Source organism: Bombyx mori, chromosome 5 (genome assembly GCF_030269925.1).
Source record: "Bombyx mori chromosome 5, ASM3026992v2".
Classification (NCBI taxonomy): Eukaryota; Metazoa; Arthropoda; class Insecta; order Lepidoptera; family Bombycidae; genus Bombyx; species Bombyx mori.
The window spans coordinates 15,665,515-15,692,382 of NC_085111.1; the positions used below are offsets into that span (position 1 = coordinate 15,665,515).

The 26,868-nt window shown below is 36.0% G+C and overlaps 1 protein-coding gene and 1 long non-coding RNA gene across 4 annotated transcripts in view; both read left to right on the forward strand.

Annotated features, from left to right (window-relative positions):
• Positions 1 to 26,513, forward strand: part of Lix1 (protein) — a 28,007-nt gene extending 1,494 nt beyond the window's left edge. For all 3 annotated transcript variants that reach the window (XM_038010825.2, NM_001046788.2, XM_062668459.1), the window contains 4 exon segments: positions 17,800 to 17,984; positions 21,339 to 21,532; positions 22,784 to 22,984; positions 26,276 to 26,513. In XM_038010825.2, the coding sequence (XP_037866753.1) occupies positions 17,800 to 17,984; positions 21,339 to 21,532; positions 22,784 to 22,984; positions 26,276 to 26,444 (749 nt within the window). In that variant the 3' untranslated portion in view covers positions 26,445 to 26,513.
• On the forward strand, positions 1,744 to 11,413 carry LOC110386778 (uncharacterized). The gene is made up of 5 exons (XR_005244682.2): positions 1,744 to 1,882; positions 2,029 to 2,279; positions 2,425 to 2,611; positions 2,942 to 10,799; positions 10,919 to 11,413. It is a non-coding gene; the product is annotated as an uncharacterized LOC110386778 (long non-coding RNA).
• Positions 26,514 to 26,868: the final 355 nt, after the last annotated feature.

Consider the following 26,868-nt stretch of genomic DNA (forward strand, 5'->3'; position numbering starts at 1 on the left):
CAGACGAATAGCTGTCGTTACGGTCGGTCGACCTTCTGTCGCAGTTATTAGAGTCTAAAGTCGCTGATTGAAAACGCGATGGGAATAAAAGCAATAAAAGACAGATGTGATAATTTAAAAAAGTAGAATAACGAGTTCGCATAAAATATAAAGTATACTGAATGATATCGGCACTTTGTAAAAACAATAATCAGACTATAAACGGTTTTTGATAGTTCATTAAAGGCTTTCAGTGGGCGCTGTCGCTATCGTCAATGAAAAAGCTTATATCACTATGGCACTATTAATATTTTCGAAAAGAACTTCCACGTTTTGGATGTAAATTTTAAAAAGTATTATTTTTCTAGTTGCGCGGTCTTTTTGTACGTTCCAAACGACTGCAACATAACATAAATAAAATTAACATAAATTTTCATTGTGTAAGGAGACCTTTGTTTCTTGTACGGATTTTTGTGTTTCTGTGACGACAACACCGCCACATCAGTTGCATCTCGTACTCACGCTGTAGAGAATTGTCGATGATGATTTAAACGCTGCACGTAGAGACGTAACCAGGTACCTAATGCTAGTCAAGATTTTTATGAACACGAATGTTCATATTTAAAATGGATTTCCGTAACAAATCTTAAGATTCTAATTTACGCTATGTGAATATTTGATTAAATAAATAGCACTAATTCGTGATCAGAGACATTTAGTACCATGTGCCATTCGATTCTGGAATTAAGTTCTCTCTACGATGGTTTTTGGACCCTATGACATGCGCTGCTTCGAATGAGGTTTGAAAGGAATCTTGAGTAGTAGGCAGTGATGTAGCTGTAGCCTTGTCTTAGGGGTCGTCCGTCATCCGCGGTGACTACCCACAAAATGATCAATAAAATCATTTCAGGGGCTTAGCAGTAGCCTCGTCGTAGGGGACATCCATAAGCCGCGGTGACTACCCACAAAATGATCAATATAATCGTATCCGTGGCATAGCTGTAGCCTTGTCATAGGGGGCATCCATAAGCCGCGGTGACTACCCACAAAATGATCAATATAATCGTATCCGTGGCATAGCTGTAGCCTTGTCATAGGGGACGTCCATACGCCGCGGTGACTACCCACAAAATGATCAATACCATCGTTTCAGTGGCTTAGCTGTAGCCTTGTCTTAGAGGTCGTCCATAAGCTGCGATGACTACCCACAAAATGACCAATACAACCGATTTAGTGGCTTAGCGGTAGCCTTTCTACCCACAAAATGATCAATACAATCGTTTCAGTGGCTTAGCTGTAGCCTTGTCATAGGGCATGTCTGTAATCCGTGGTTACTACCCACAAAATGATCAATACAATCGTTTCAGTGGCTTAGCTGTAGCCTTATCATAGGGCACGTCTGTAAACCGCGCTGACTACCCACAAAATGATCAATGTATTCATTTTACTTTTAGAAAAGTGTGTGCTTAAGATAAATGACATAAAAGTTCACGATGTGGTCGCGCGGCCCCCGTCCCGTCCCCAAGTCCGCGCCCGACTCAATAACCTCCCGCAGCTGTATCACGTATTTCGCAGACAATTAGCAGAAGACAAATATTGTGCAAATATTGCTGTCAACTGTCCATTTCGTATTACGGACTTACAACAAAAAAGCAGATCGCGGACCATCACTAGTGCTGCCTCTGCAGAGCGATTTGTGAAACTTTAGTGCATTCTTTTCCATACAACTAACAACAACTGGCCTAAAGTCGGTATTACGGATGCTTTTGTGTGCCACACAACAGCAGATATTTAGCAATTTCGTTTGTCAAATTTGCGACACCTTTTGTATCTGGTGCTGAATTGTTGCTAACTATCTGCAAGTGTAAAATTTGTGAAATTAAATTATTTTAACGTGATTTAGGTAAGTGTAATTGGTTTAGATCTTTATTTGCTTTTGTGTTTTCCATAGTATTAACATTAAATTTTAATACCACGCTGGGCAATTTAAGTACATTAATAATGTTGAGGTTATAAAGTTTATTTTTTACAAATTAATATTTCTTCTAGGTATGTACTATGGACAGAGCTCAAATAATAAATGGGGCTTTGGAGTCTAAGGAAATTAGGTCGGATACATACGAATTAGTGCGTATGCGTGTCTGTCTTCGTGATCAAGCCTGACCCCTTAATCTATCGGAAAGTTTGTTCAGAACACATTACAGAATTTCGAAACATCAATATTTACAATTGTGCTCTGAATTAAAGCCGTTAATAACCTAGATCATCAAGACGAACAAGAATAGAAAGTAAAATGCAAGGTACTTATATATATTCAATTTAACATTTTAATATGTGTAAATAATGAAGAAAATAAAAGATTCACAAAATCTTGTCTTCAAAAGTAGCATTGTTTTTTTGATTTCAGATTCTTAACTAAATGTTTTAAATAACTTGTTTATACAGGTGTTAACAGCATTGCAAAATTTCATACCAGAAACCTGTGGGAATGAGCTTTTTGCATTTTGAGTTAAACTGTAGCAAATCCAATGCCATTAGGGAAGTGGCTATGGCATTAAACAATCTTCCAGTTTTATTGAAACATTTAAAGTTTCTGCAAACAGTACAATGGGTCACAAGTTATTATAAATGGGTAAGTTAAATAATTATCTTATAGTATAGAGCACAAGAGTTCCACTGATTTTACAATTTCCACGAGTCAATCATATAGATCAGTTATATTCTTGAAGCTTTATAACTATAGCTATATTTAGCTATATATAGCTATATTTTAAACAGAGTTCTGAGAAATGTCAAGTCCTGGTGAAACTGGAAAGGCCTTCAGGCCACCATGAATCTTTCCTACATAATTTTTTTTTAATTCAAAATTTGTCTTATTTTTATAGTACATAGATATTTGAACAATAATAATTTTGTGATTGAAATCATAATATAATAGTAAATAAATTTCTTTTCATTATAGGTTTTACAATAAATTTGGCTATCCTGGGGTTTTGGGGTGTATATATGGCACTCATTTGCACTTATCAGATCTTCTGTATATGAAGAAAGGTTTTAGAACGCAAGCATTATCATTTCAAGAATGTGCAAATACTAAGTATTTTGCTGAAGCCTATCATTCACAATAACAAACATTTGATAGTACTTATCTAAAGAATTAAATTTTTCAGATCTGTGATAGTGATCTTAACATTTTAAGTATTGATGCAACATTTCATGATACATTTGTCTGGCTTATCACAACTGAATATGCCTATGCAGGACCTGCACCATAATAGTGAAAAAGTTTTGTTTTTTAGGCAAGTAAAACATCATGAGCTCTGTCTCAGTAACCTGACTATAAAGTAATACTCAATCTAAAAGTATATTTAAAACTGGGAAGGCCGTTAATATATAGTACTATAGTAATGTTTATTGTCATACCAGGAACACTGTTGACCATTGTGAGTATTGAAGGCCAGTTGGAGATGCTTGTTGGTACATACAGTACTGCATTATGATCATCATATGATGGCCAAGACCATAATTGTTAGCTTGTATTGCATAACATGGCAAACACACATGGGTTTCCAGTGCCCCAACTCTCTGACGAAGATGCTGAAATTGATGTTTCTTATCAAATTCATAACATTGTATTTTTTGGGAGAGAAGAGTAAACACAGCACTTAGCACCATGTCAACATTCAAGGGTGGTTCAATTGGATTGTGGAGAACAGACATTAAATTTAGTCCAACCTCTGTATTCTAGTAATTTTATGTAGATATTTTTAAAACTGCTGTTCTTAATTATGTGAACTGAGAGGGCAAGAATAGCCTAATTATTTCTGCCTATAATTTTTTATTTGTGTTTAGTGGAAATATACATATTTCCTTAACATTTTTGTGTTTATAGTAAAGGATGGATTCATAACAATTTGAAAGCAAAATTGTGAGGTTGTTTTATTAAGACGATGTTTTAAATCTGTCATGCTCAATTTGTTCTGTATCATTTTATCTTTATGTTAACCCCGTTTGTATGTTGTGTTGTTATATATATTATTGTATATACTGCTGTTTTAAATAATAGAATAGAATGAATAACAAATCGACTAGTAATTCATAATTCTTCTAGATTTTGTTGGATACTTACATGAATATTACTTACAAAATGAAAAACATAATTCATAATTTAGACAAAATGTGGATCAACCACCACTCATTTTTGTTCATTGTGATAATAATAATAATAATAATATAAATATAAATATTTAACTGGTCCCGTGATAAGTTCGTAAAGAACTTGTGTTACAGGTACAAGATAACGGAAATAAATGTAGGATTTTTATTATACACATACATATATTTAATATACATCCATAACCCTGGAAAAGACATTTATATTTATCATACAAATATCTTCCCTTGGCGGGATTCGAACCCGCGACCCCCTTGTGTAGCGACCATGTCACTTACCACTACACCAGACGGCCGTTAGATAAGTTTGATAATTATTATTTTTGTGTAATTTTGTTTTATTTGAATAATAATTCTTAAATTAGGAAATCGTAGTTTGTTTGTAATACATGTCCAACTTCTTGCCGCATGAAATTGAAGCCACAATTGAAATATAATATCGACTGCCGATAACTTCAAAGAAACATAACTGAACTTGAGGCCGAGGTAAGTAGGATGATAGCAAGGTGATAGCTCTATAACCCTAGACTAGAAGCAGAACATGCCAAATACTGTGAGTACAAAATATACAATGAAGCTAAATACTGGTATTCTACTGGTGGTAGGACCACTTGTGAGTCCGCACGAGTAGGTACAACCACTCCGCCTATTTCTACCGTGAAGCTGTAATGCGTTTCGTTTTGAAGGGTAGAGCAGCCGTTGTAACTATACTGAGACCTTAGAACTTATATCTCAAGGTGGGTGGCGCATTTACGTTGTAGATGGCTATGGGCTCCAGTAACCACTTAACACCAGGTGGGCTGTAAGCTCGTCCACCCATCTTAGCAATAAAAAAATAAATGTCATTTTGAAATGCTAAGTTGAGAGTAGTTTTATTAGCGTAAAATATACTCATTAGTGTCATAAAATTTACTGTAGTACCAGCCTAAAGTAAAACGTATATATTTGGATTTGCTTGACTATTGTAACAAGCGCTATTCCGTTTTTATGGTAATATGAACTATTACGGGCTCAGCTAAAATTAAAACAAAATTGAACTTATTATTTTAAACATGGTTTTTGCCGATATTGGTCAATTCCTTGAATTTTTCTATATATCTCAGCTGGAAGATGCGCGGCCTCTGCCTGCGTACGAGCAGCCTCTGCTAAAATGAAAGCTGCTTGAGCCAGTGGTTCGCCTTAGTTTCCATTTTCTCCTCTTTCTACAACTACAGCTCACGATGTGTCTACTCTTGTTTGTTGTCCGCTATAGTCTAGATAATATAATGATTGATTAACATTCTTACTGCAGTGAGTGAGTGCAAAGAGTACCTGGTTATTGAATACAAATAACTTACTAAATATCGGCCTGATATTTGCAATGAAGCTTCTCTTAAGATGGCTTCGTCGACGAAAAACTGGGCTAATTATAAAAATAAATATTTATTTATTGTCTTAAAATATTAGATTCATTTGTTTAAAAATAATATAGAACATTAAGTTAATGTCTGACATGCAGTTTCCTATTCACGTCATATTGCCCATGACCTTGGGTGAACATTATTTTGAATAGTCTGCATAGCTTTTATTTCCCTTCAAGCTGTGAAAGACTGCACTATATTTCTGGTATTCAAATCAAAGCCTACTCTTGCCAAGTCAAACAAATCCACTATCTATTACTTGATAAAAAATAGCAGCATCTCGCCTAGAATATCATCGACTGGTTGTTCTAGCGTTGTCGGCCTCATGTCGGCGTAAGATGGATCTGTTGTACACGTTATTATTGATAAAACCATACAACTAACTCATTTATTCTAGAATTTACTATTTAATTTGAAATCGTCGTGGCCTAAGCGGTGTATTAGAGACTGCCGACTTTCTAATAAAGATGCGACTGAACCAGTGTTAGAATCCCGCAGGCAGATATCAATAAATCCAATGAAACACGTATTTGACATATATACATGGAAGACTTCCATGATTAAGGATTCATTCATCTTTTATTTAAAATCAAATTAGCAAATATTCTTTAAGAAATCGTTGGTGGTAGGGCGTTTGATTAACCCGCAAGACCACCATTCCGCCCATTTCTACCGCGAAGCAGTAATGCGTTGCAATTTGAAGAATGGGGCAGCCGTTTTGGTATACAGTTGAAATTCAGACCTCGTTTCTAAAGGTGGGGGCGGCATTCACGTTGTGAGTCTATACCACTTAACACTAGTTGGGTTGTGAGCTTAGTTACTTACTTAATTGATAATGAAATTAATAAATTACGCTATAATTTTGATCCATTCTTTTTTTAAATAGGTTCGTAACGTAAACAACTATCTGATTACAAATTATCAAACGATTACAAAAAAAAATGTTATCAGTGTTTGATATGACACAATTACGTTTTTATAGCTATTATTCAAAATAAAGCAAAAATTATTATTAGATCACTTATTTTTAGTAACGCTTCATCGAAAAGAACAGAATTAGCAGCTCTCACATGGCGTTTCAAACGTGAATTCCACTTAAACGTTTTGAAATGTTTATATGTAACGCGCTTTTATAAATTCATTTGCCGGTTTCTTCAGCAAAAAAAAAAAAGTAATGTGGCTTTTTAGTGCCAATTATTGCTACCCGATTGCGACTGGCGCTAGTTGTATGTCAGAAAACTGCAGTAAGCGGTAAGCGAACAATCGCGGTACGTGATACGAAATAATTTGACGTTTTGCGATCGGTCGCGACGCGTCTGCACAGCATCTGCAAAATTGTGGCTGTCGCAAATTTTTACGTGATCAGGGGGCCGAACGGTTGTTTTATTGATAATTGGGAACTACGGCTCATGTCGGTGCTTTAAAACTCAATTAAACCTTGAAAATTGAACTGTCTTAAGGAAATTCAAATTGTGATTTTATAGTACGTATCTCGTTTACGATCGTCTATAAAGTTGCTTCATGATGTGATTCTGTGATGGCCAGCTAGAGAGCAATTTGTACTGTAATATTTTGATATTATTTCATAAAGCCTATGTAGATTTTTGGGTTTTATACACGTTTCGTGTGATTTTTTTACGGCCCTGATTAAGAATGGTATTACGATTTAAGGTTGAGTTTTTAAAAAATAAATGAATTATGGTAATCTACCGATAATCTCAACGATTAATACCAAAATCATGTATTAATCATGACCTAATGGTTGAGTGTTTTAGTTTTGACATTTGACATTTTGACGTCCGGATTTAAATAGATTCGCGTATAACACGTTCCTTATTGTTATTCGTTACCTTACGTGTGTCTATGTAATCGATTCTTTCAAGGTAATTTTGATCGATTTCAAGACTTCCTATTAAAATGAGAGTTTATACGCGTTACAAGACAATGTTCTACCTCGACCGATGTCACTACAATCATTTTATTATTTTAACCTAAATTTCTGGTACAATAAACAGCATTTTCATTTAAAAAAATAATCACATTTATTGTTTAGTTGGCCCGTTATGAATCGAGACATCTTTAATTTCATTTACTCGATTAAAATCTTAAGAAATGCGTTCGGGAATTATGAAGGATTCGCGTGGGATCCGCGGTTTATGAGACGCGCCTTATTCTCGGAACGAAGTATTTTCTTTTGAAAGTAGATTTCTCAAGTGGATTCCTTGGATTTATAAAGTTCATGATACGTGCAAACACAAGATTGGATCGAGGATTGTTTGTTTTGTTAAAAAATCTGTCAAAAATCTTCGAGATTACAGTGGCCTAAAAGATAAGATGCCCAGTGTACACGCTTCAACCGTTGCGGTTGGGTCGGCGTTCGAATCCCGCAGGCAGATGCTCATTTTTGAAAAACTCGTACTCAATCGTATCGTCGTCGTGCTCACGAACGACTTTCACGATGAAGAAATAGCATTGTATAAATGAAAAGATAAACTATAAGTTTGCGTAATTACAGCCCGGGTTACTCGGGTTTTTTTTTATTGCTTTGATGGACGGACGAGTTAGCGTGGTATGGACATGTGATGCGTAGAGAGAAGATGCATGTGACTAGGAGATGTATGGAAATGGTAGTGCAAGGTAGAGGGGGAAGAGATCGACCGAAGAAAACATGGATGGAGTGTGTGAATAACGATATGAGAGAAAGAGAGGAGTGACTGTTGAAATGACGGCTGATAGAAGAGAATGGAAGAGAAAAATTAGATGTGCCGACCCCACCTAGTGGGATAAGGTGGAGAAAAAGAAGAAGATGGATGGACGAGTTAATACCACCATCCTGGCTATTAATGCCGCGAGCCAATCACGCGGTCCGGTGCAAAGGCGGTGTCATTAGTTAATATAGTAGAATTTAAATTTCGACCTCATGTCTCATGGGTGGACGCATCATATTGTCTGCGAGTTTCGATAACCACTTAGCGGATGCGTCAGCTCTCGTTCAGCCATTAGCAATATAGACGTACAATTACGAAATTAACATAATCTTCTACGAGCTGAACGACTGCCTAAATAGTATCAAGCTGTCGTTGATCTTATTTGCACAATTAGGCGAATTAAAAAAAAAAGTAGGCCAAATTTTTTACCTTGCATTTTGGAATGAGGAAATTATTAGTTACATTTAAAAAAATAATGAATTTTCGTATGCTACACAAAGCAGTATATATCGTAGAAGGGTAATTTAATTTATGTGTCCAAAAGACTACAACAGCGAACGGGCCCCATAGACACAGCCCACTGAGTTTCTCGCCGGATCTTCTCAGTGGGTCGCGTTTCCGATCCGGTGGTAGACGCTGCGAAGCACGGCTCTTGCTAGGGTCAGTGTTAGCAAGGCCTCCTGGTTTGAGTCCCGAGAGCTCACGTCAGGGTTACGCTGACATATTCTCTCAAGGCTTAGGTAGGAAAGAAAATAAACGAACGGGACAGGTTTAATGTTAAATGCTATGACTCGTCCGATGATGATATTAAATATAAATATTATATAAAATATTTTGACTCGTCCGATATTATGACTCGAAAACGTCCGAATTCGAAGTAACTATCCAACATACAATAATACATGCACATGTGACATCCAAAAATTTATCGAAAAAGAAAACTGATTTCAACTATATAAAAAGAGATACCATTGTGTCTCACCCACACGTTACTCCGCACACCATCTATGGAGGCCAAATCAAAATATTCATAACTATAAGAATTAATTCAAAAACTACTGGTAAGATCTAGATAAAAATTAGCTTTCAAATGAACCAGTTTTCAAACAAAAAAACAAAAGAATTATCATAATTGGTTCACCTAGAAAAAAGTTCTGAAGTAGCTCCGAACAAAAATACAGTTCAATTAATTATGTGAATAAATTATGATTTATTTCGTAGAATCTATTCCATTTGTTATGGCACATATATTTTAATAAACTATAGGCAGCAGGTTGGCTCTGCCCTTGGCATTGCTGACGTCCATGGGTGACGGTTACCACTCACCATCATCTGGGCCGTATGCCCGTCTGCCCAAAGGAGCAATAAATAAATAAAATGTAGATTACACATATAGTCTTTAGATTGTTTAGCCTCTTATGGTTGCTATGGAATAGGTAGATAAAACGCTACATACTATGTATTTTATTTAGTTGAGAATTTAAAAATATCTTGGGGACTTTCAACGTAAATAGACTAATTATAAAGAAAAAAAATGTTTATCTGTTACAAGTAAACGGACGGTGGATTATATTTTATTTGCTTTAAAATACTTTACGGAGTATTAGCTGTGAAAGAAAAAAATAGATAACCTTATATATTCTGTGCAACAGCAGCAATAAGGACATAGAGGACTTTTTGGGTGGAACGCGAGGAGTGAAGTTGTGTGATTTGTTTTATTTTATCTATTTAGTGTTTCTTCAGGTTTAAATGTGTAATAACGGTGGTTTATAACTGTTTAATATCTCTGAAAGTGCACAAATGTGGGAAAATGAAACAAAGCCGCTAGACGTAACTTCTTGGGATCCTCCAAAAAAGTGAAGAAATCTCAGTAAATGACCACTATTTTACTGAGATTATATTTAATCCCTTAAAATCTCATTTGATTTAATTTCATCCCAGTTGATTAATTTCTCAAATTAATGATCCTCATTTCATTTATCTCCATATTATCGTTTTTCACAAAAATAAGAATATAATATAAATTAAAATAAAACATGACTTAAAGGTCTTAGTTACCAGGTCATAAAATCTTTAAAAAAAAGAAAAAGGACATAAATTGTTTGTATGTCGATGCCGTATTCCATATCACAATTCCATTGGTAAATGATAATAGTACAGGCTTCCAATTATCGTCAAATATTATTTCGATGTCGCCAAAGATTTTGACGAGTATCGCATGGAATTTCGTTAACAATGAATGAAGCCTTAACGATCGGGCGTAGCGTTACAATTTGTTAAATTGCCTGCGATTACTGGAGTTCGGTTCACTGTTATTATCGGCATTCATATTTGTAGCGTTTGCCTTTTATTGGAGTGACTGTGAATATTTAGATTTTTTGATAAAAAATATTTTTGTTCTTGTGCGATTGAGTTGATCAGATGAAAAAGTTTGAACGTTTTTAATTAAATTCCCTGTATCTTGATTATGATTTAGAGAAGCTATTGTTAAAATGTTGTCTACGGGCTTTGGTGACAATTTAACATCAAAGGGAGTCAGGTGATCTGCCCATTATCAATTCTATGTTTGTGTAAATATTGGCCATGCTGTAAGCTTGCACGGTCGACGCGTCTATGCTGATTATTTATACCGCAAAGCAATCATTATTCTGTTCGCAGGTTGTAGAATACTTACTACTTGGCCTCTAAATGCTGGAACAATATTCCTCCACCTATCCGGCACCAGAGAACGCTAAGGTCCTTTAAAACAAATTTAAAAGTATATCTTTTGAATATACAGGAAAAATTCGAAAATATCAAATATAATTACTCCGTACTATAATCAGTTGTGCTTTGCAACTGCAATTTTTATTTAATTAATTTAATAATGTCATTTTGTTGTCCTTTTCATAACTGTTTTTTTTTATTTTCTATTACTCATGTTCTTTTTATTTTTTAATATATTTTACAATGATGTGTATTGGTCGGTCTGATGCTGGTGTGCGCGTCACTCCGCAGGTGCCGGCGGAAGATCAGCGCCGCAGTACCGATTGTCTCGATACTGTTAGGCATTGCTGAGCCGGTAACCATTTCCAAGCCTCGTTATTTTTGTTATCTTTTTTTATTTATTTTTTGTACTTAATTTGTGTTTGGAATAAATGTTTATTATTATTATTATTATATTATTATTACCTTGTAAGACTTATACTTAAAGTGAGCGTCAATATTCATCAGACGGGAATTGAACATGTCTGATGTACTGGTGGTAGGACTTCTTGTGAGTCCGCGCGGGTAGGTACCACCACCCTGCCTATTTCTGCTGTGAAGCAGTAATGCGTTTCGGTTTGAAGGGTGGGGTAGCCGTTGTAACTATACTTGAGACCTTAGAACTTATATCTCAAGGTGGGTGGCGCATTTACGTTTGTCTATGGGCTCCAGTAATCACTTAACACCAGGTGGTCTGTGAGCTCGTCCACCAATTGAAGCAATAAAAAATAAAAATGTCTGTGCATTTAAGAACGTCCAAAAAAGAGTACCGATTTTTTCGTAAATTTCAACTTAGCCAACGCCATTTATTCTCGCGACTATGATAATTCTCACAGTTATCCTGATAAACAGACAATATCATAAAATGTATTCATAACTTCTTTGTTGTGGAATAACGAATAAAAGCAGAATAATAGTCTATAATTGCTTCATCAGTACAATTAAACGTGAAACGCTATGTTCATAATATGATTTTCTCACGGGATCTTTACGACTTTTGTATTTAAAGCCTGTGCACTAGAAAGTGTTCGTTGGTTAAAGTATAAATACAACAGTTTGATATAACGAAATAAAAAAAATTAAATTAAAAAGAGGACACGTACAGCTACAAATAAAGCTCAATTTTGTATTTTAGTAACAAAGAGTAAAATTCAGTGAAATAATAATGGATCTAGTTACATTCGTGATAGACAGTGTCTCCCAAAAGAAATAAGTCGAAGACTGAACCTAACTAAAATGAAATAAAGTTTAAATTAACTCATAAAAGGACTAGCAATTAATATCCTAATAATGTCAAAACGATATGTTTCTGATTATTGTAGGCAGCTGATTATTGTGAGCAGATAGATTAATCGCCAATCTAGCGTTAAGTTATTGTTAGAGGCCGTGGATAAAACGGCGTTAAAAAAAATCCCTATCTATTCATTGGTAGCCTAAGAGGCTATTTTAGCTAGGCCCGGACGGGTAAGTGAGCTCACAGGCTCAACCTGATAGGATTTGCTAACAATAGCCCTAGCAAGAGCAGTGCTTCGTAGGTTTTACCACCGGATCGGAATCGCGACTCACTGTGAAGATCCTGCAAGAAACTCAGTGGGTTAGCGTTAATGCTACCACCCATTTGCCCAATCTAGAATCTTCTTATTGCCCTTATCCCATTATGAGGAGTCGGCGCAGCATGTCCTCTTGTTTCGTTCAGGCCTATCATACCTCATCTCAGCACAGAGACGCTTTTCTTACATATCTTCATTCTCACAGTCTATCCAAACGTGTAAAGGCTCCCCTTTTTGTGATATTAAAGGTATATAATTAAAGGTATTTAAATTGCATATTTAAATTTTACAATGAAGTTTTTTTTAAATATTACTAAAGTTAGCAAAAATCTTAATTATACATTTAGCGTGTGTTAATTTAAGGTAAACCTAAAAAAGCCTTCCAAAACATAACATATCACAATTTTCAAAGTTAAATATCTAATATTTTCTTTTACGTCGAGGGGTGCTTGCTCATTACGACTAACGCAATGAATTAATTAAATGTTTTATTTAATATTCTTTGTGATCTCAAAATAAAACACAGTTCTTGTTTTTGAGTGTTTTTATTTAATTAAATGTTTTACAGAGTGTTTTGCGTTTTGTGCCCGTGTCGTAATTGCTTTTAATATTGTTTTATTATTCTTAACCCCGATAATGACATTAAAGCCGGACCGAATACAATTCGATGCTAATTAGTTTGTGTATTCGGTATATAAAATATATACGTTTAATAATGCTTACAAAACGTACAGTTAATCAGTTCATCACAGGATTATTGGGCAAGCTTCTATTTATTTTACTTTCTTAGTGCCTATTTCATCTTTCAATGATAGCTAGGTTTAAGGAAAGTGGTTTACTTCAAGCGTGCTATTAATGATTCGCTTACCCGTAGTACCCGCTTACCGACAGTACCCGCTTACTAATGGCACACGCTTACCGGCAGTATCCGCTTACCAGTTGTAACCTCTTACTGGTTGGATTCGTTTATCCGCTACTAGTGATGTCTGTATGCAACGAAAATTGCTTAACATGATGTGGGTTCGTTTCTGCCGCACTATGTGCAACAAAAAACAACTATTGAAATAAAATATTCATCAGAAGTATAAATTTATTTAATTTAAAAAATCTCCTTAATAATTTAAAATTGAAAATTTGAAACATAAAACCCGCAAATGCTCGATGAATGCGTGATCTAACTTATTTTAAACCATGAATAATTTGGTCCGTTGAAAATAACCGGTCAAAAATTCGAAATCCACACAATCAATCTTGATTGACTAGCCAGAAAGCTAGAAATTGACTAGCCAATTATAGAATAAATCGCAATTTACCGCTCCAGATGCTTCGAAATCCTGGTGTCTGCCTTGCGGTAAAGTCTCAGTCAATTGATTATATCGCCGGATCATTCTCGAAGCAGCTGCCTTTGAGTAGATAGGTCTTTTTCGGAGGCGCTCGGAAGGCTGTTAGTAAATCCTACCACTCCTTAGCCCGAACTCGCTTACCTGTCCTGGTGAAGCTGGAAAGGACCCCGGACAACTGGCCATCCCTCAAACTAAAAAAAAAAGTTCCCCCGCTGATTAAATAAGTCGAATCACAGTGGTACCATAACAAATCATGCTCTCAAAAAATCCTACGCGCCCAGAAAAAAAAAAGTAGATACATCACCTTCGTTTTCATCGAATCTAAATGTACAAGATTGTCAAGGTGAAGCCACGAGCAGAATATTTAATGATATATTTGAATAGACGATTCCTACAGAGGTCCGCATTGATTTATATGAATAAAAAAATAATACTAAAACCTGAGGAATGAAATTGAGTCATTTCCTTTTTTGTTAGTTACCTGTTTACGCTAATTGAATATGAATATGCGAATTAGGTATTGGATCCGTAATATTTGTACAGAAAATTCTGAAATAACAACTACCTTACAGCTTAATTGCACTTGATTTCTTATTTTATTGTTTTATCTCACGATCCACCCGGAATTATGTGGTTACCGGAACCCATAGACGTTAGCAATGTAAATGTCTATGGGTCTAACGTCTAATTTTTTTTTTATTGCTTATATGGGTGGACGATCTCACAGCCCACCTGGTGTTAAGTGGTTACTGGAGCCCATGGACATCTACAACGTATATGCGCCACCCACCTTGAGATATAAGTTCTAAGATTTCAGTATAGTTACAACGGCTGCCTCACCCTTCAGACCGAAACGCATTACTGCTTCACGGCAGAAATAGGCAGGGTGGTGGTACCTACCCGCGTGGACTCACAAGAGGTCCTACCACCAGTAAAATGCCGCCACCCACATCGAGGCATAAGTTGTAAATCTCAAATTTGTAGTACAACGTCTGCCCCACTCTTGAAACCGGAACGCATACTGCTATACGGCAGAAATAGGCAGGGTGGTGGTACCTAACCGTGCGGACTCACAAGAGGTCCTACTATAAATAATTACGCAAATTATTATTTTTTTGCGGGTTTTCATTACACAATGTTGATCCTTGACTCTGGAAGTCATTCGGGAACATTTTTGAAATAGGTATTTTATTAAAAATTTGGTAATGCTTACCTTCCATTTTAATTTCATAAGAATGTAAAACAAACATTGGCACGAAAATGAGAGAACTCAATATTTTACATTTGAAAATGGCAAATTCAAATTCAGAGTGCCAAATTGAAATATTATATTGTTGTTTTTTTTTGTAACAAAATTTATGGCCGGATTACATTTATTTATACGTATAAAATTAAAAACTGTCAAGAATTTTAAAAACATTTCTTTAGTTTCAATAATCATTATTAATGTCCCATAGCTATTATTTTACATAAATTAAATGTAGAAATATATTATGTCATCAAATTTATTTAGTCAAAAGATTAAAAAAATACTAATGTCTTAATGCCTTATGTTCTTTCTTTTCAATTATTAAATCTTAATAAAAAAACAATAAGTCAATAAATATAGACTAAGCAATTGAGACGTATATAGACTTGAAGTCCAAAGGTGGGTATTCATTCAGGATTTGATGTCTATGGGCTTCAGTAACCCCTTAACACTAGGTGGGTCGTGAGCTCACTCACAGCTAAAAAGCGCTACAAATAAATAAATAAAAACGTAATTTAAATATTAATATAAAATTTATAAGATTAATTATTATTACAATTTTTCTTATAATAAATTGAAATTAATATTAATCTTAAGCAAATTATGCCTTATCAAGTCTTCTGGGCCATTAGTAGCACGTCTTTAATATGGACATATTGAACGTTGCAAACGTATTGAATGTAAATAATAAATAAAATACACTAAACATCAGTAAATGTCTTTTACGTAGTTTAATGATTCTTACGTTGTTTTCGTGGAACAAGAACGACTTAACGGCGTTAAAAGTATTGTACATAATAATATTTACAAAAAAACATATCCTAGTACTGTCTTATGTATTATAACTCTAAAAAACTGTAAAAAACTGAACTGAAATATTGATCTATTGACTGGAAAACAGGTTCTTTGTGCACTAGAAATATCATTTAGATTTATATGTTTTTTTTTTTTTTTAAAGAAGAATAATTAAACTTTATGTTTCGAACTTTGAATTAAGTATAACTTGAGTATAACGTGCCAATGGAAATATGAGAAATATAAAAAAGGAAAAGGAATATTCGTGTACATTCGCGTTTAATGCAAAGTGCAAATTCGAGCTTAATCCGTAAGTTTTCTACGGTGACATTTATAGAAAGAGAGCGTCCCAAAATATTTATTCAGTTACTGAATAAGGACCATCTAATAACCCAGTTATACTCGCATGATGCGAAAGTATATTATAAACACTGGTACGAGACAGTGCATTAATTAATTTACTCGATTTTAACTGAGAATCATTCTTGACAAACATAGTATTTAAATGTATTATCTGCGGAGTGTTTATTTTTTTATTGGCCTTCAATGAGTTATTGTTGTTCTGGCGAGGCTTGGAGAAGACCCATGTACAGAAGTCGATGTCTGTGGACTGAAAGATTGATGGACAGATAACTAAATAGATAGACAACTATATAGAAATGAATTATTGAAGGAATTATTATGCTGGGCATTGCTCGCATAGATATCTGTAATAAGCTCATTCGATCCAGTTACAAAATCAAATGTTTCATCTGAATTTTTTTTCCGCTTTTGAGAGCGCGCTTGTGACAAAATCTGTAAATGGTCAACATTGTTTAGCTCATCTTAAAGTCTATGTAGCGTCAACCGAAAAGTGTAAAGTTGTCAACCGAAGTTGCCAGCATCAAAAAAACTAGTTAAATCATTGAGAAAATAATACGGTCTTTGAATCCTGAATCCTTGGCATGATCCTTCTAATGATGAATCTTGACAGAATCCTTATAATAGAAAAATAATCCTATTGCTTCACTCTTCATTATTATTTTGAGACATTCCCCCTCGGACGATCATAAACTTGCATTTCAATTAAAACCACTTGGCTTTTTTTTGTTTAACTCTGTATTTTAAGGATCATTTTCGTGTATTAATATATACATTTGGTTTTGGAGTTTCCATTTTATAAAATTGTTAACAACATTATCATTCATGACTAATGTCTATGTACTATATTTATCCTTAATCATAGACACATACATTTTTTAATAATATTCTATGTTTAAATATGTAAGGAAAATTGTTGTAACTGATTTCAGAGTTTTTACTTATTTATCTGTTCACGAAGAAATGAGGTCGGGGTCTTAATGTTGTTAAGTGGTAACCAGCCATAGATATTGCATGAGTGGGGCCGCCCATTAAGACATAAGGTTGAAGTATAAAATTTTTTTTACGAATGTATTTCCACTCTACAAACCGGAACCTATTGATGTTTTGCGGCAGAAATAAACGGGTGGTGGTACTTATAATGTGAAACCACGAGTAATTAAGCAAATAATTAATTTTGCGGGTTTCATATTTAACATAACCCTACACAGTTGAGATCGTTTGTGAACCGGTGTTAGGTATTTATTTAGAAAAATTATGGGACCTAATTGCCCTTGACTTTCAACCTCGGTATAGGACTTCACTCTATTAATTACTAATTCAATAATTAAAGCTATTTTTACGATTTAATATCGCGTTTTTTATTATCATTTCCTACGAATAAATAATAAGATCATTTCACATTTTTCGACGTTTCAAATTATTCTGTTTATTATTTATAATATTATTATAGTATAGATGAATATATATTTTAATAAATAAATGTGTGTTACACAGCTGATGGAGTCCTCTCGACTGTGAATGTAGTGGAAGCCCTCCAAGAGTTTTGGCAGGTGAAGGCGGCACGAGGCGGGGGCGCGGCGGGCGGCGCCCTCGTCATCTACGAGTCTGTGCCGGCTGCTCATCCGCCCTACGTCTGCTACGTCACGCTCCCCGGTGGAGCGTGCTTTGGCAGTTTTCAAGTAAGCACCTTCTTTAGTAAATAAATAATAATTTAAAAAAACTAACAAAATACGCTTTTATAAAAAATGCAACTAAAAAAATAGAAAATAAATCTTAATAAATTTGAATTAAAAATAGTGTAAGAAAAAATTATTTTATTGTAAAAAAGCGTGGGGTGCTTTTCAGGATATTATCAAAATAACCCTTCTACTCATATCTGTTCATAAAATATTTATAACTACTGATACCATGCAACCCACGCTTTTTTTACAACAAAATCGTTTTGTTTTACACTATTTTTAATTCAAATTTATTAAATATAATTTTTTTTAGCGGATTTTCTATAAAAGCGCATTTTGTTAGTGTTTTTACACTATCATTTAATTTTAATTTTTTAGTTAAATTTAAATTTTTTCAATTATATATTTTTTTTTAATATTGTATTGTCATCGGTCCTTAATAAGTATACCAAAATTCGAGTTAATACGACGTTTTGAAGGGGGTCAAAATCATGTTTAAAGATTCCGTTACAAACATACATACGTCTGAAACTAATAAAAGCGTATTAAAAACTTACTTGTGAGTGAGCTGTTAATTAATTAAGTAAGTCATAATTTGCAATTCATTCTATTGCTGATCTTTTTTAGAAAATATTTCACTCATAAGTGGAATAGACATTAAATTACATAAGATTCATAATTAACTTAAGAACTTAAATTAACCTTAGAACTTCAATTTATACAATACAATATAATAATAAAAAATATTTACCACAAATTTCAAATATTGGAAACTTTTATATAATGACTTTAGTTTGCAAACCGACCCGAGCGGAAAAACTTTTAGCATTTAGCGTCTAAAGAGGTTCTACACAAAAAAAAAGATAAGCAATAACAAACGTGTATTTATTCGATCATCAACCGTCCCAGTTGACAAGCTCTATCATTATGAGCTAACTGTTGATTCGGAATTAGCTACGAATAATCGATGCTTAATCTGATACAGTTATATTTTACTGTTATCGATATTTTTTTCATAACAAGTCGACTTTGTTTCGTGCGATTTCGGTTGATGGCTATCTTTATTTATATATTTCTTCTGTGCGTGTGAACTCCTCCTAAATGGCTGGATCGATTTGAATGATTTTTTTTGTATGCGTTTGGGTGGCACCCTGGATGGTTTAGATTCACAAATCAGCCCGGCAGATGGCGCTGCAGTCGGTATCTAGGTTATTTATCTATACTACAACTAAACGGCTGGATCGACTAGAATGAATTTTTGCAGGACAACGTCTGTCGGGTCCGCTAGTATTATATGTTTTAGGCGACGTCACTTGAGCAAGTAATATGAATTTGCAAGTTTCTCATTCACCGCGTTCCAAGTTAAATAAGGAAATTAGTTCCAATTAGATTAAAATTAAAAGGAATAGGGTAAAATCTATTAGGTATAGTCCTCCATAACCGTGTGAGAAGTACCGATTCCACGTGTATACTCGTTAAAATATTACTACAGTGCAACCTTAATATAACGAACCTCAATATTACGTAGGTGTGTAAAGTATGTGAATCAGTCGTGACAGGTTTGAGAAAAATTGTTACCTACCTAATTGTTTTTAAATAGAAAATACATACAGTAATTTTATAAAAATGTGTTTTCTTTTATTAGTAGAAGTTGTTCGCTATAACAAGATGAGTACGTAACGTTGATGTGAATAAAACTATATTGTTTTACCTCATAACAAATGGTAGACCAACCTAACCTTAATATAACAAACCTCATTTTACCGAATTACTTGATATAACGAATGTTTACTTGTGCCCTTCCGATTTGTTATATCGAGGTTGCACTGTATTACCGTCACAGCCTTAAAATGACCTCTGGGAGCGCTGTTCATCAACATAGTATGGTACTTACATACGTACAATGGCTGGTAGGAATAAACTCTGTGGAGTGAGGTATAATAAAAAAAAAATGGGCAACATAATATAATATAATAAAAATAACATACAGATATGATTAATATACTCAGAGGTTTTAATTAAAACTCAGCTAAAACACAAATAACACTTATTCCCTCAAACCCTTATTACTTATGTAAGTGATTCCCGCCATTATTTTAGTAACCTTTCACATTTAATGTAATATCAGGAGCTTACATCCTAATTACTTGCCGATATCCCTAGAATTATTACTCGAGAAAATACTCCGAAAATTACTTAGCGCAACTTGGAGGTAGTTCGTAGATAGTATTAAGGATGCTAGGCATCAATTAATCATTCTTAGAGCGTTCCGAGAGATGAAATTCCCTAGAATCTTTCTGTATAATTGCCAACCTGCCGTGTCATTGCTGAGATGGAAAGCGTGTCAGCTATTTAAGCGCTTAAGTTAAGGTTGATTGTTCAATGTTAATTGGATTATATTGGGTTATGTCGAAATAGAAGTGTAATGTTTGTGAAGTATTAGATAAGCTCCGTTGTTTCCCCTGAGTTAAAGTGAAAGTGTTGTGTTCTCCCGGAATAATGAGATGTATCACTATCGAGTGCAGAAATCATCAGTTTATTTTTAGATCCATTAAATCACGATACAGGGAGCGCACTGTCGTATTGATTTTAACATTGTTGCATTGTGGTAAAGTGTCATGGCGGTCCCTGACACTTTTTTTACAATGACGTTCAGAAATTGAACAATCAGATTGCTAAGTCGGGTTATAAAAGTTATTAACCAAGATTGATCTAGGTTATAAGTTTCACATAACTTTGTATTTGGTCTAATGTCGGATAGTGAATTGTAGGGTTGCGATTAGACCTATTCTATGAGTTTAGGTGAGCGGATAAGTTCATAGCCCACTTGAATTTAAATGGTATTTGGAATCAACAGGCAACCCATATAAAGTGCGTTACTTTTTAATATTATTTTAATGTCTCAATATTGGACTAACGTATTAAACCTTCAAACCAGAATGAAGAATTTCCTATACGAGCTTGCCGCGTTACCTACCAGTCAATAATTTTAGTTACAGTTAACCTTCCTATAACGCGGTATTTCTACAACACGATAAAGAGATTTTTGTTAAAAATTATTTAGAAAATTACATTATGCACTATAAATACACGATATATGGCAATAACCGAAATTTTACTGCTTACTTTTTATGTATAATTGGTAAAAAAGTACACATAAGCATAGTTGAGATGTTTCATTCAGAAATGTTACTCTCCTTTTTGTATTGGCTTCTAGACTCATATAACACGGTTTCGCATAACACGCGACTTTGTAGGAACGTATCTACCGTGCTAAAGGAGGGTTATTTGTATAACACACGGCGGATACATTTCACTAATCGTGCCCAGTTTGAACTGTTCTTCTTCGTTCAGAACTGCCCAACTAAAGCGGAAGCAAGACGCAGCGCCGCTAAAATAGCATTAATGAACAGCGTATTCAACGAGCACGAATCTCGGCGGATATCCGACCATTTCATCGAGAAGGCGGTGGCGGAGGCACGCGCGTCCTTCGCCGGAGACACGAGCAACCCACACCAGGACCCCAGCGCTGGTATCGCTGCGTTTAGGTAACCTAAAACATTATGATACGATTGTAATTGGCATATATTATTCGTGGCCTAAAGGATAAGACGTCCGGAGCATTCGTGTCGAGCGATGCAATTGTGTTCGAATCCCGCAAGGGGGTATCAATTTTTCTAATGAAATACGTACGTAACAAATGTTCACGATTGTCTTCCACGGTGAAGGAATAACATCGTGTAAAAAAAAATCAAACCCACAAAATTATAATTTGCATAATTACTGGTGGTAGGACGACTTGTGAGTCCGCACGGGTAGGTACCACACCCCGCCTATTTCTGCCGTGAAGTAGTAATGCGTTTCGGTTTGAAGGGTGGGGCAGCCGTTGTAACTATACCGAGATCATAGAATTCATATCTCAAGGTAGGTGGCGGCATTTATGTTGTAGATGTCTATGGGCTCCGGTGGTAACACCCACCCAACAATGCAATAAAAAATAGTTGAGGGTATAACTCATTTTCATTTATAATAGAAGACTGTTAAGATATAATGTTTCATGTGTAGGGGAATGATGCCTCACTTAGCTTACTAGACAGTTTATACTAAGTGATGATTCATATACGTATCTTGATCACTGGTTGCAGCGATCCACCGCGGTCGTTGATGCGAATAAATATACCTACTTAGTATTTCATTGATCTCTTCGATGAGGTTTCCGAAGGATAACACAACCAACCATAAATAACCTCACACATGTATACATGTTGTTACTTACCCAATATCATCTGCAACAAAGAATATGCATAGAAAAACATATTATCTAAATGATGGCGATCGCTTTGAAATCTTAATAGATATAGATTAGATTGTAGTATTCGGTGTTGTTTCTAAAGTCCTATGGAAGCGCTTATAGCACAGTGAATACACTGACGACAGTTACAGTAAATAATATTAATATTTTATTTAAGCCTCTTAAAATACAAACACGTACAAGAATCTATAGCACTAGTACAATAGTATACATGGTTTTTTATAAGGTACACAATAACAATATTCCCTGTCTTTTATGCTAGGAAAACCTGTGTTATAAAAGTCAATGGTTCAGTGCTAGGTCACCAGGTACAGTACGTACGTGTGTGTGTGTTTGTGGGTGTGTTTATGTATATGATTGACAGTAGGATTATAGCAGTGCGTAAATTAAGATTCTTGACGAAGTCATTAACTGCCCAAATAAATTATTTAACTTTCTTGTTCCTTGTGTATTTTCATCGAATATTGACCGAAATTGTAATGTACAGGTTCATGCTGGAGGCGAACAAAGGTCGGACGATGCTGGAATTCCAGGAGCTGATGACGGTATTCCAGCTGCTCCACTGGAACGGGTCGCTGAGAGCGATGCGCGAGCGGCAATGCTCGCGGCAGGAAGTCGTAGCGCACTACTCGGCCCGGGCACTAGACGACGCGATGCGGGAACAGATGGCGCGAGAATGGGCCACCAGGTTATTAACATTGTCAATACGTTGGTTTTTTCATTTATTCAAAAACTACTGGTGGTAGGACATCTTGTGAGTCCACACGAGCAGGTACCACCACCCTGCCTATTTGTGCCGTGAAGCAGTAATGCGTTTCGGTTTGAAGGGCGGGGCAGCCGTTGTAACTATAATGAGACCTTAGAACTTATATCTCAAGGTGGGTGGCGCATTTACGTTGTAGATGTCTATGGGCTCCAGTAACCACTTAACGTCAGGTGGGTTGTGAGCTCGTCCCCCCATCTAAGCAATAAAAAAAAAACAACTAGCGACCCGCGACGTCAATGACGCAAATACCCACCTGCTTCTGGCATTGCTGACGTTTACGAGCGACCGTAACCACTTACCATCAGGTGGGCCGTATACTCGTCTGCCTACAAGGGCAATAAATAAAAAAATCAATGTACAAAGGCTGCCATCTCCTTCAAACCGAAACGTATTAGTGCTTCACGGCAGAAATAGGTAGGCCGATGGTAGGTACCGTACGTACCCGTGTGGACTCACAAGACACCTAGCCACCAGTACTTCCTAATTAAGCACGTCAGCATTCAACGTATTGTCAGCACTCAACAGAAACACTAACTATACTGAAACCTTAGAACTGATATCTCAAGGTGGGTGGCGCATTTACGTTGTGGATGTCTATGGGCTTCAGTAACCACTTAACACTAGGTGGGCTGTGAGCTCGTCCACCCATCTAAGCAATAAATAAAAAAACACATTTCTGCTGCTTTCGTTCAAGCCTTCACTTCACTTTATATATATACCGCCTGCTTTACAATGGGGATTTGTTTCACTGCTCTTTTCTTCGTTAGAGACACGATAAATTTTAATAAAAAATGTGGTCATTCTATTTTTACTTTTATTCATTATTATTGAAAACAGTATTAACTTAGATACTCTCAAAAGCCGGTAACTACCATTTACCATTACCACGTGTTGTTAGGACATACTCTGAGCACGCGGGTAGGTACTATTATTCAGAGTTTTTCTGAATGCATCAAACAATACTGTGCTATGCTTTGAAGGATGAAAAAGCAGTCCCACAATATAGATTTAGTTATTGTTTTAATTGAGAGAAGATCCCGATGTTTTGTTGCCCCAAACATTTATTTATCGCGGAGATGTGTATAGCCCTTCGAACAGAGCGTCTCTTCTTCCCCAATTATTGTTTCTGGTCGACTACAGATCAAAAATAAGGGGGTTTTCATTTCGGGGCTCCTTAGCGTGGCCTTTATTTCCTTTGTAACTATTTTCGGCCGTAACCAAAGCAATTATAACGAAAATGGTTTTCTTGTTCTGTCGTCTGTGACTAAAAGTTTTAATTTGTTATTATAAGTTATAGGGCTATTATTAATTTTTCATTTTCACGTTTGTCTAAACCAAACAGAATGTTTTTGACGGGTTCTTAACAGATCAATTGTCCTCATTCTTATTCGCATTCGGTGTTACTAGGCTGCACTAAAAGTATCGGGAATGGAATATTTCCACCGTTCCTGTCATATTAAAATCTTTTTAATTGAAAACTCCTTGGTTTTAAAAATCGAATACCATTTATTTATTTAAAAAAAGATTCTCGGTCTTGTCACGAGGTTTTGTCAAACTTGTTTAGTCGTTGAGAAAATGGAATTGACTCGAGAAAATTCAAGAGCGATGATTTATTATGACTTTCGAAGTGGTTTAACACAAAAACAGTGTGTTGACCGGATGATTTCTGAATTTGGTGATGAAGCCCCATCCAAAATCACAATTTATCGCTGGTTTGCTGAGTTTCAACGTGGACGTGTCAAGCTCAGTGATGATCCCCGTCAAGTTCGTCCAAAACTGCAGTCACCCAAGAAAACATTGATGCTGTGCGTAAGCTGATTGAGGAAGATCGACATGTGACATACCGCGAAATTCAGGCAACTTTAGACATTGGCATGAGTCAAATACAAATAATCTTGCATGAACAATTAGGTGTAAAAAAGTTGTTTTCCCGATGGATACCGCATTCGCTCTGTGAAGAGCAAAAAGCGGCTCGCGTTACTTGGTGCGTCAGAACTCTCGAAAGATTCCACGCAGGATCCTCAAATGCTGTATACAACATTGTATCAGGTGACGAATCCTGGATATACGCGTACGAACCCGAAACAAAAAACCAGTCACGAGTTTGGGTGTTCGAAAATGAGTTAAAGCCAACAAAAATTGTTCGTTCACGGAGTGTTGCAAAAAAAATGGTGGCCACGTTTGTCTCCAAAACCGGCCATGTTACGACTATTCCTCTTGAGAGATAAAGAACGGTTAATGCAGAATGGTATGCTAGCATTTGTTTGCCACAGGTCGTTTCTGAACTCCGTAAAGAGAACTGCAACCGCCGCATCATCCTCCATCACGACAATGCGAGTTCTCACACCGCGCACATAACAAAAGAGTTTTTAGAGCAAGAAAACATAGAATTATTAGACCATCCGCCGTCCAGCCCCGACCTAAGCACTAATGATTTCTATACTTTCCCTAAAATAAAGAATAAATTGCGTGGACAGAGATTTTCATCACCTGAAGAAGCTGTGGACGTGTACAAAACGGCCATTTAGGAGACCCCAACTTCCGAATGGAATGGTTGCTTCAATGATTGGTTCCATCGTATGGAAAAATGTGTCAAATTTCGCGGAGAATACTTCGAAAAGCAATAAATACATTTTTAAATAGTAATGTTGTGTCACTTCGTTAATTCCCGAAATTTTCAGTGCCGCCCTCTTACTCCCGGAAATCGTCCCGACAAATTTTTATTTATTGCTTTGATGGATAAGCTCACGGCCCACCTGATCTTAAGTGGCTACCGGAACCCATAAACGTCTACAACATAAACGCCGCCACCCATTTTTAGATATCGCTGTTGGTAGGACCTCTTGTGAGTCCGCACGCGTAGGTACCACCACCCCGCCTGTTTCTGCCGTGAAGCAGTAATGCGTTTCGGTTTGAAGGGTGGGGTAGCCAATGTAACTATACTGAGACCTTAGAACTTATATCTCAAGGTGGGTGGCGCATTTACGTTGTAGGTGTCAATAAGTACAAATAAATGTAACTTGATCAATTCAAGTGATTTCCATTTACTTCCTTCTTTATATCCATACAAAATATCTATCAAACAAATAAAATTAAAATTTTCTTTTGAAAAATGAAACCATTCCATCAGTATTTTCTTATGACGTTGTCACGTTCAACTATCGTCACTAAACCGACTTTACAGACAACCGATTTTTTTTTTGTTTAACTTAGGGAGCGTGAAGCGTCTTCGTCCGGTGGCGGAGTACTACGCGCGGAGCTGGCGAGATCTGAACGCGAGCTTCGGGCCGCGAGGCTGGCGGCACGTGAGCTTCGCTTCCCTAAAGAAAAGCGCGACATCCTCCAACTGGCCGCCCGTCTAGCGCCGCCGCCGCAACCGTGATCTCAACAACACCACGCACGTCTGACGCAACGCAACGCGTTACTTAATTATAGTCTTTAGTATAAGATAGACACGCTTTTTATTTCAAGTCCTTAAACCCCATCTTTTTTTTTCCTAAGCTGATGATAGCCTTCAGAGGCTATTTCAGCGTAACCTTAACTAGTAGATGAGCTCGCAGGGCTCAAACTGGAGTGATGGTAACACTGACCCTAGCAGTGCTTCGCAGAATCTACCACCGGATCGGAAACGCGACCCACTGACAAGATCCGGCGAGAAACTCAGTGGGCTAGCCCATCAACCATGGATAGAAGACATAAAATAAAAAAAAAGAACATTAAAAAACATTTAAAAAAATAAAACACCATGATTGCGTTCAGATGTGAACAAAGCTTTAAAAAGCATGCATATGTACATTTGCAGGTAG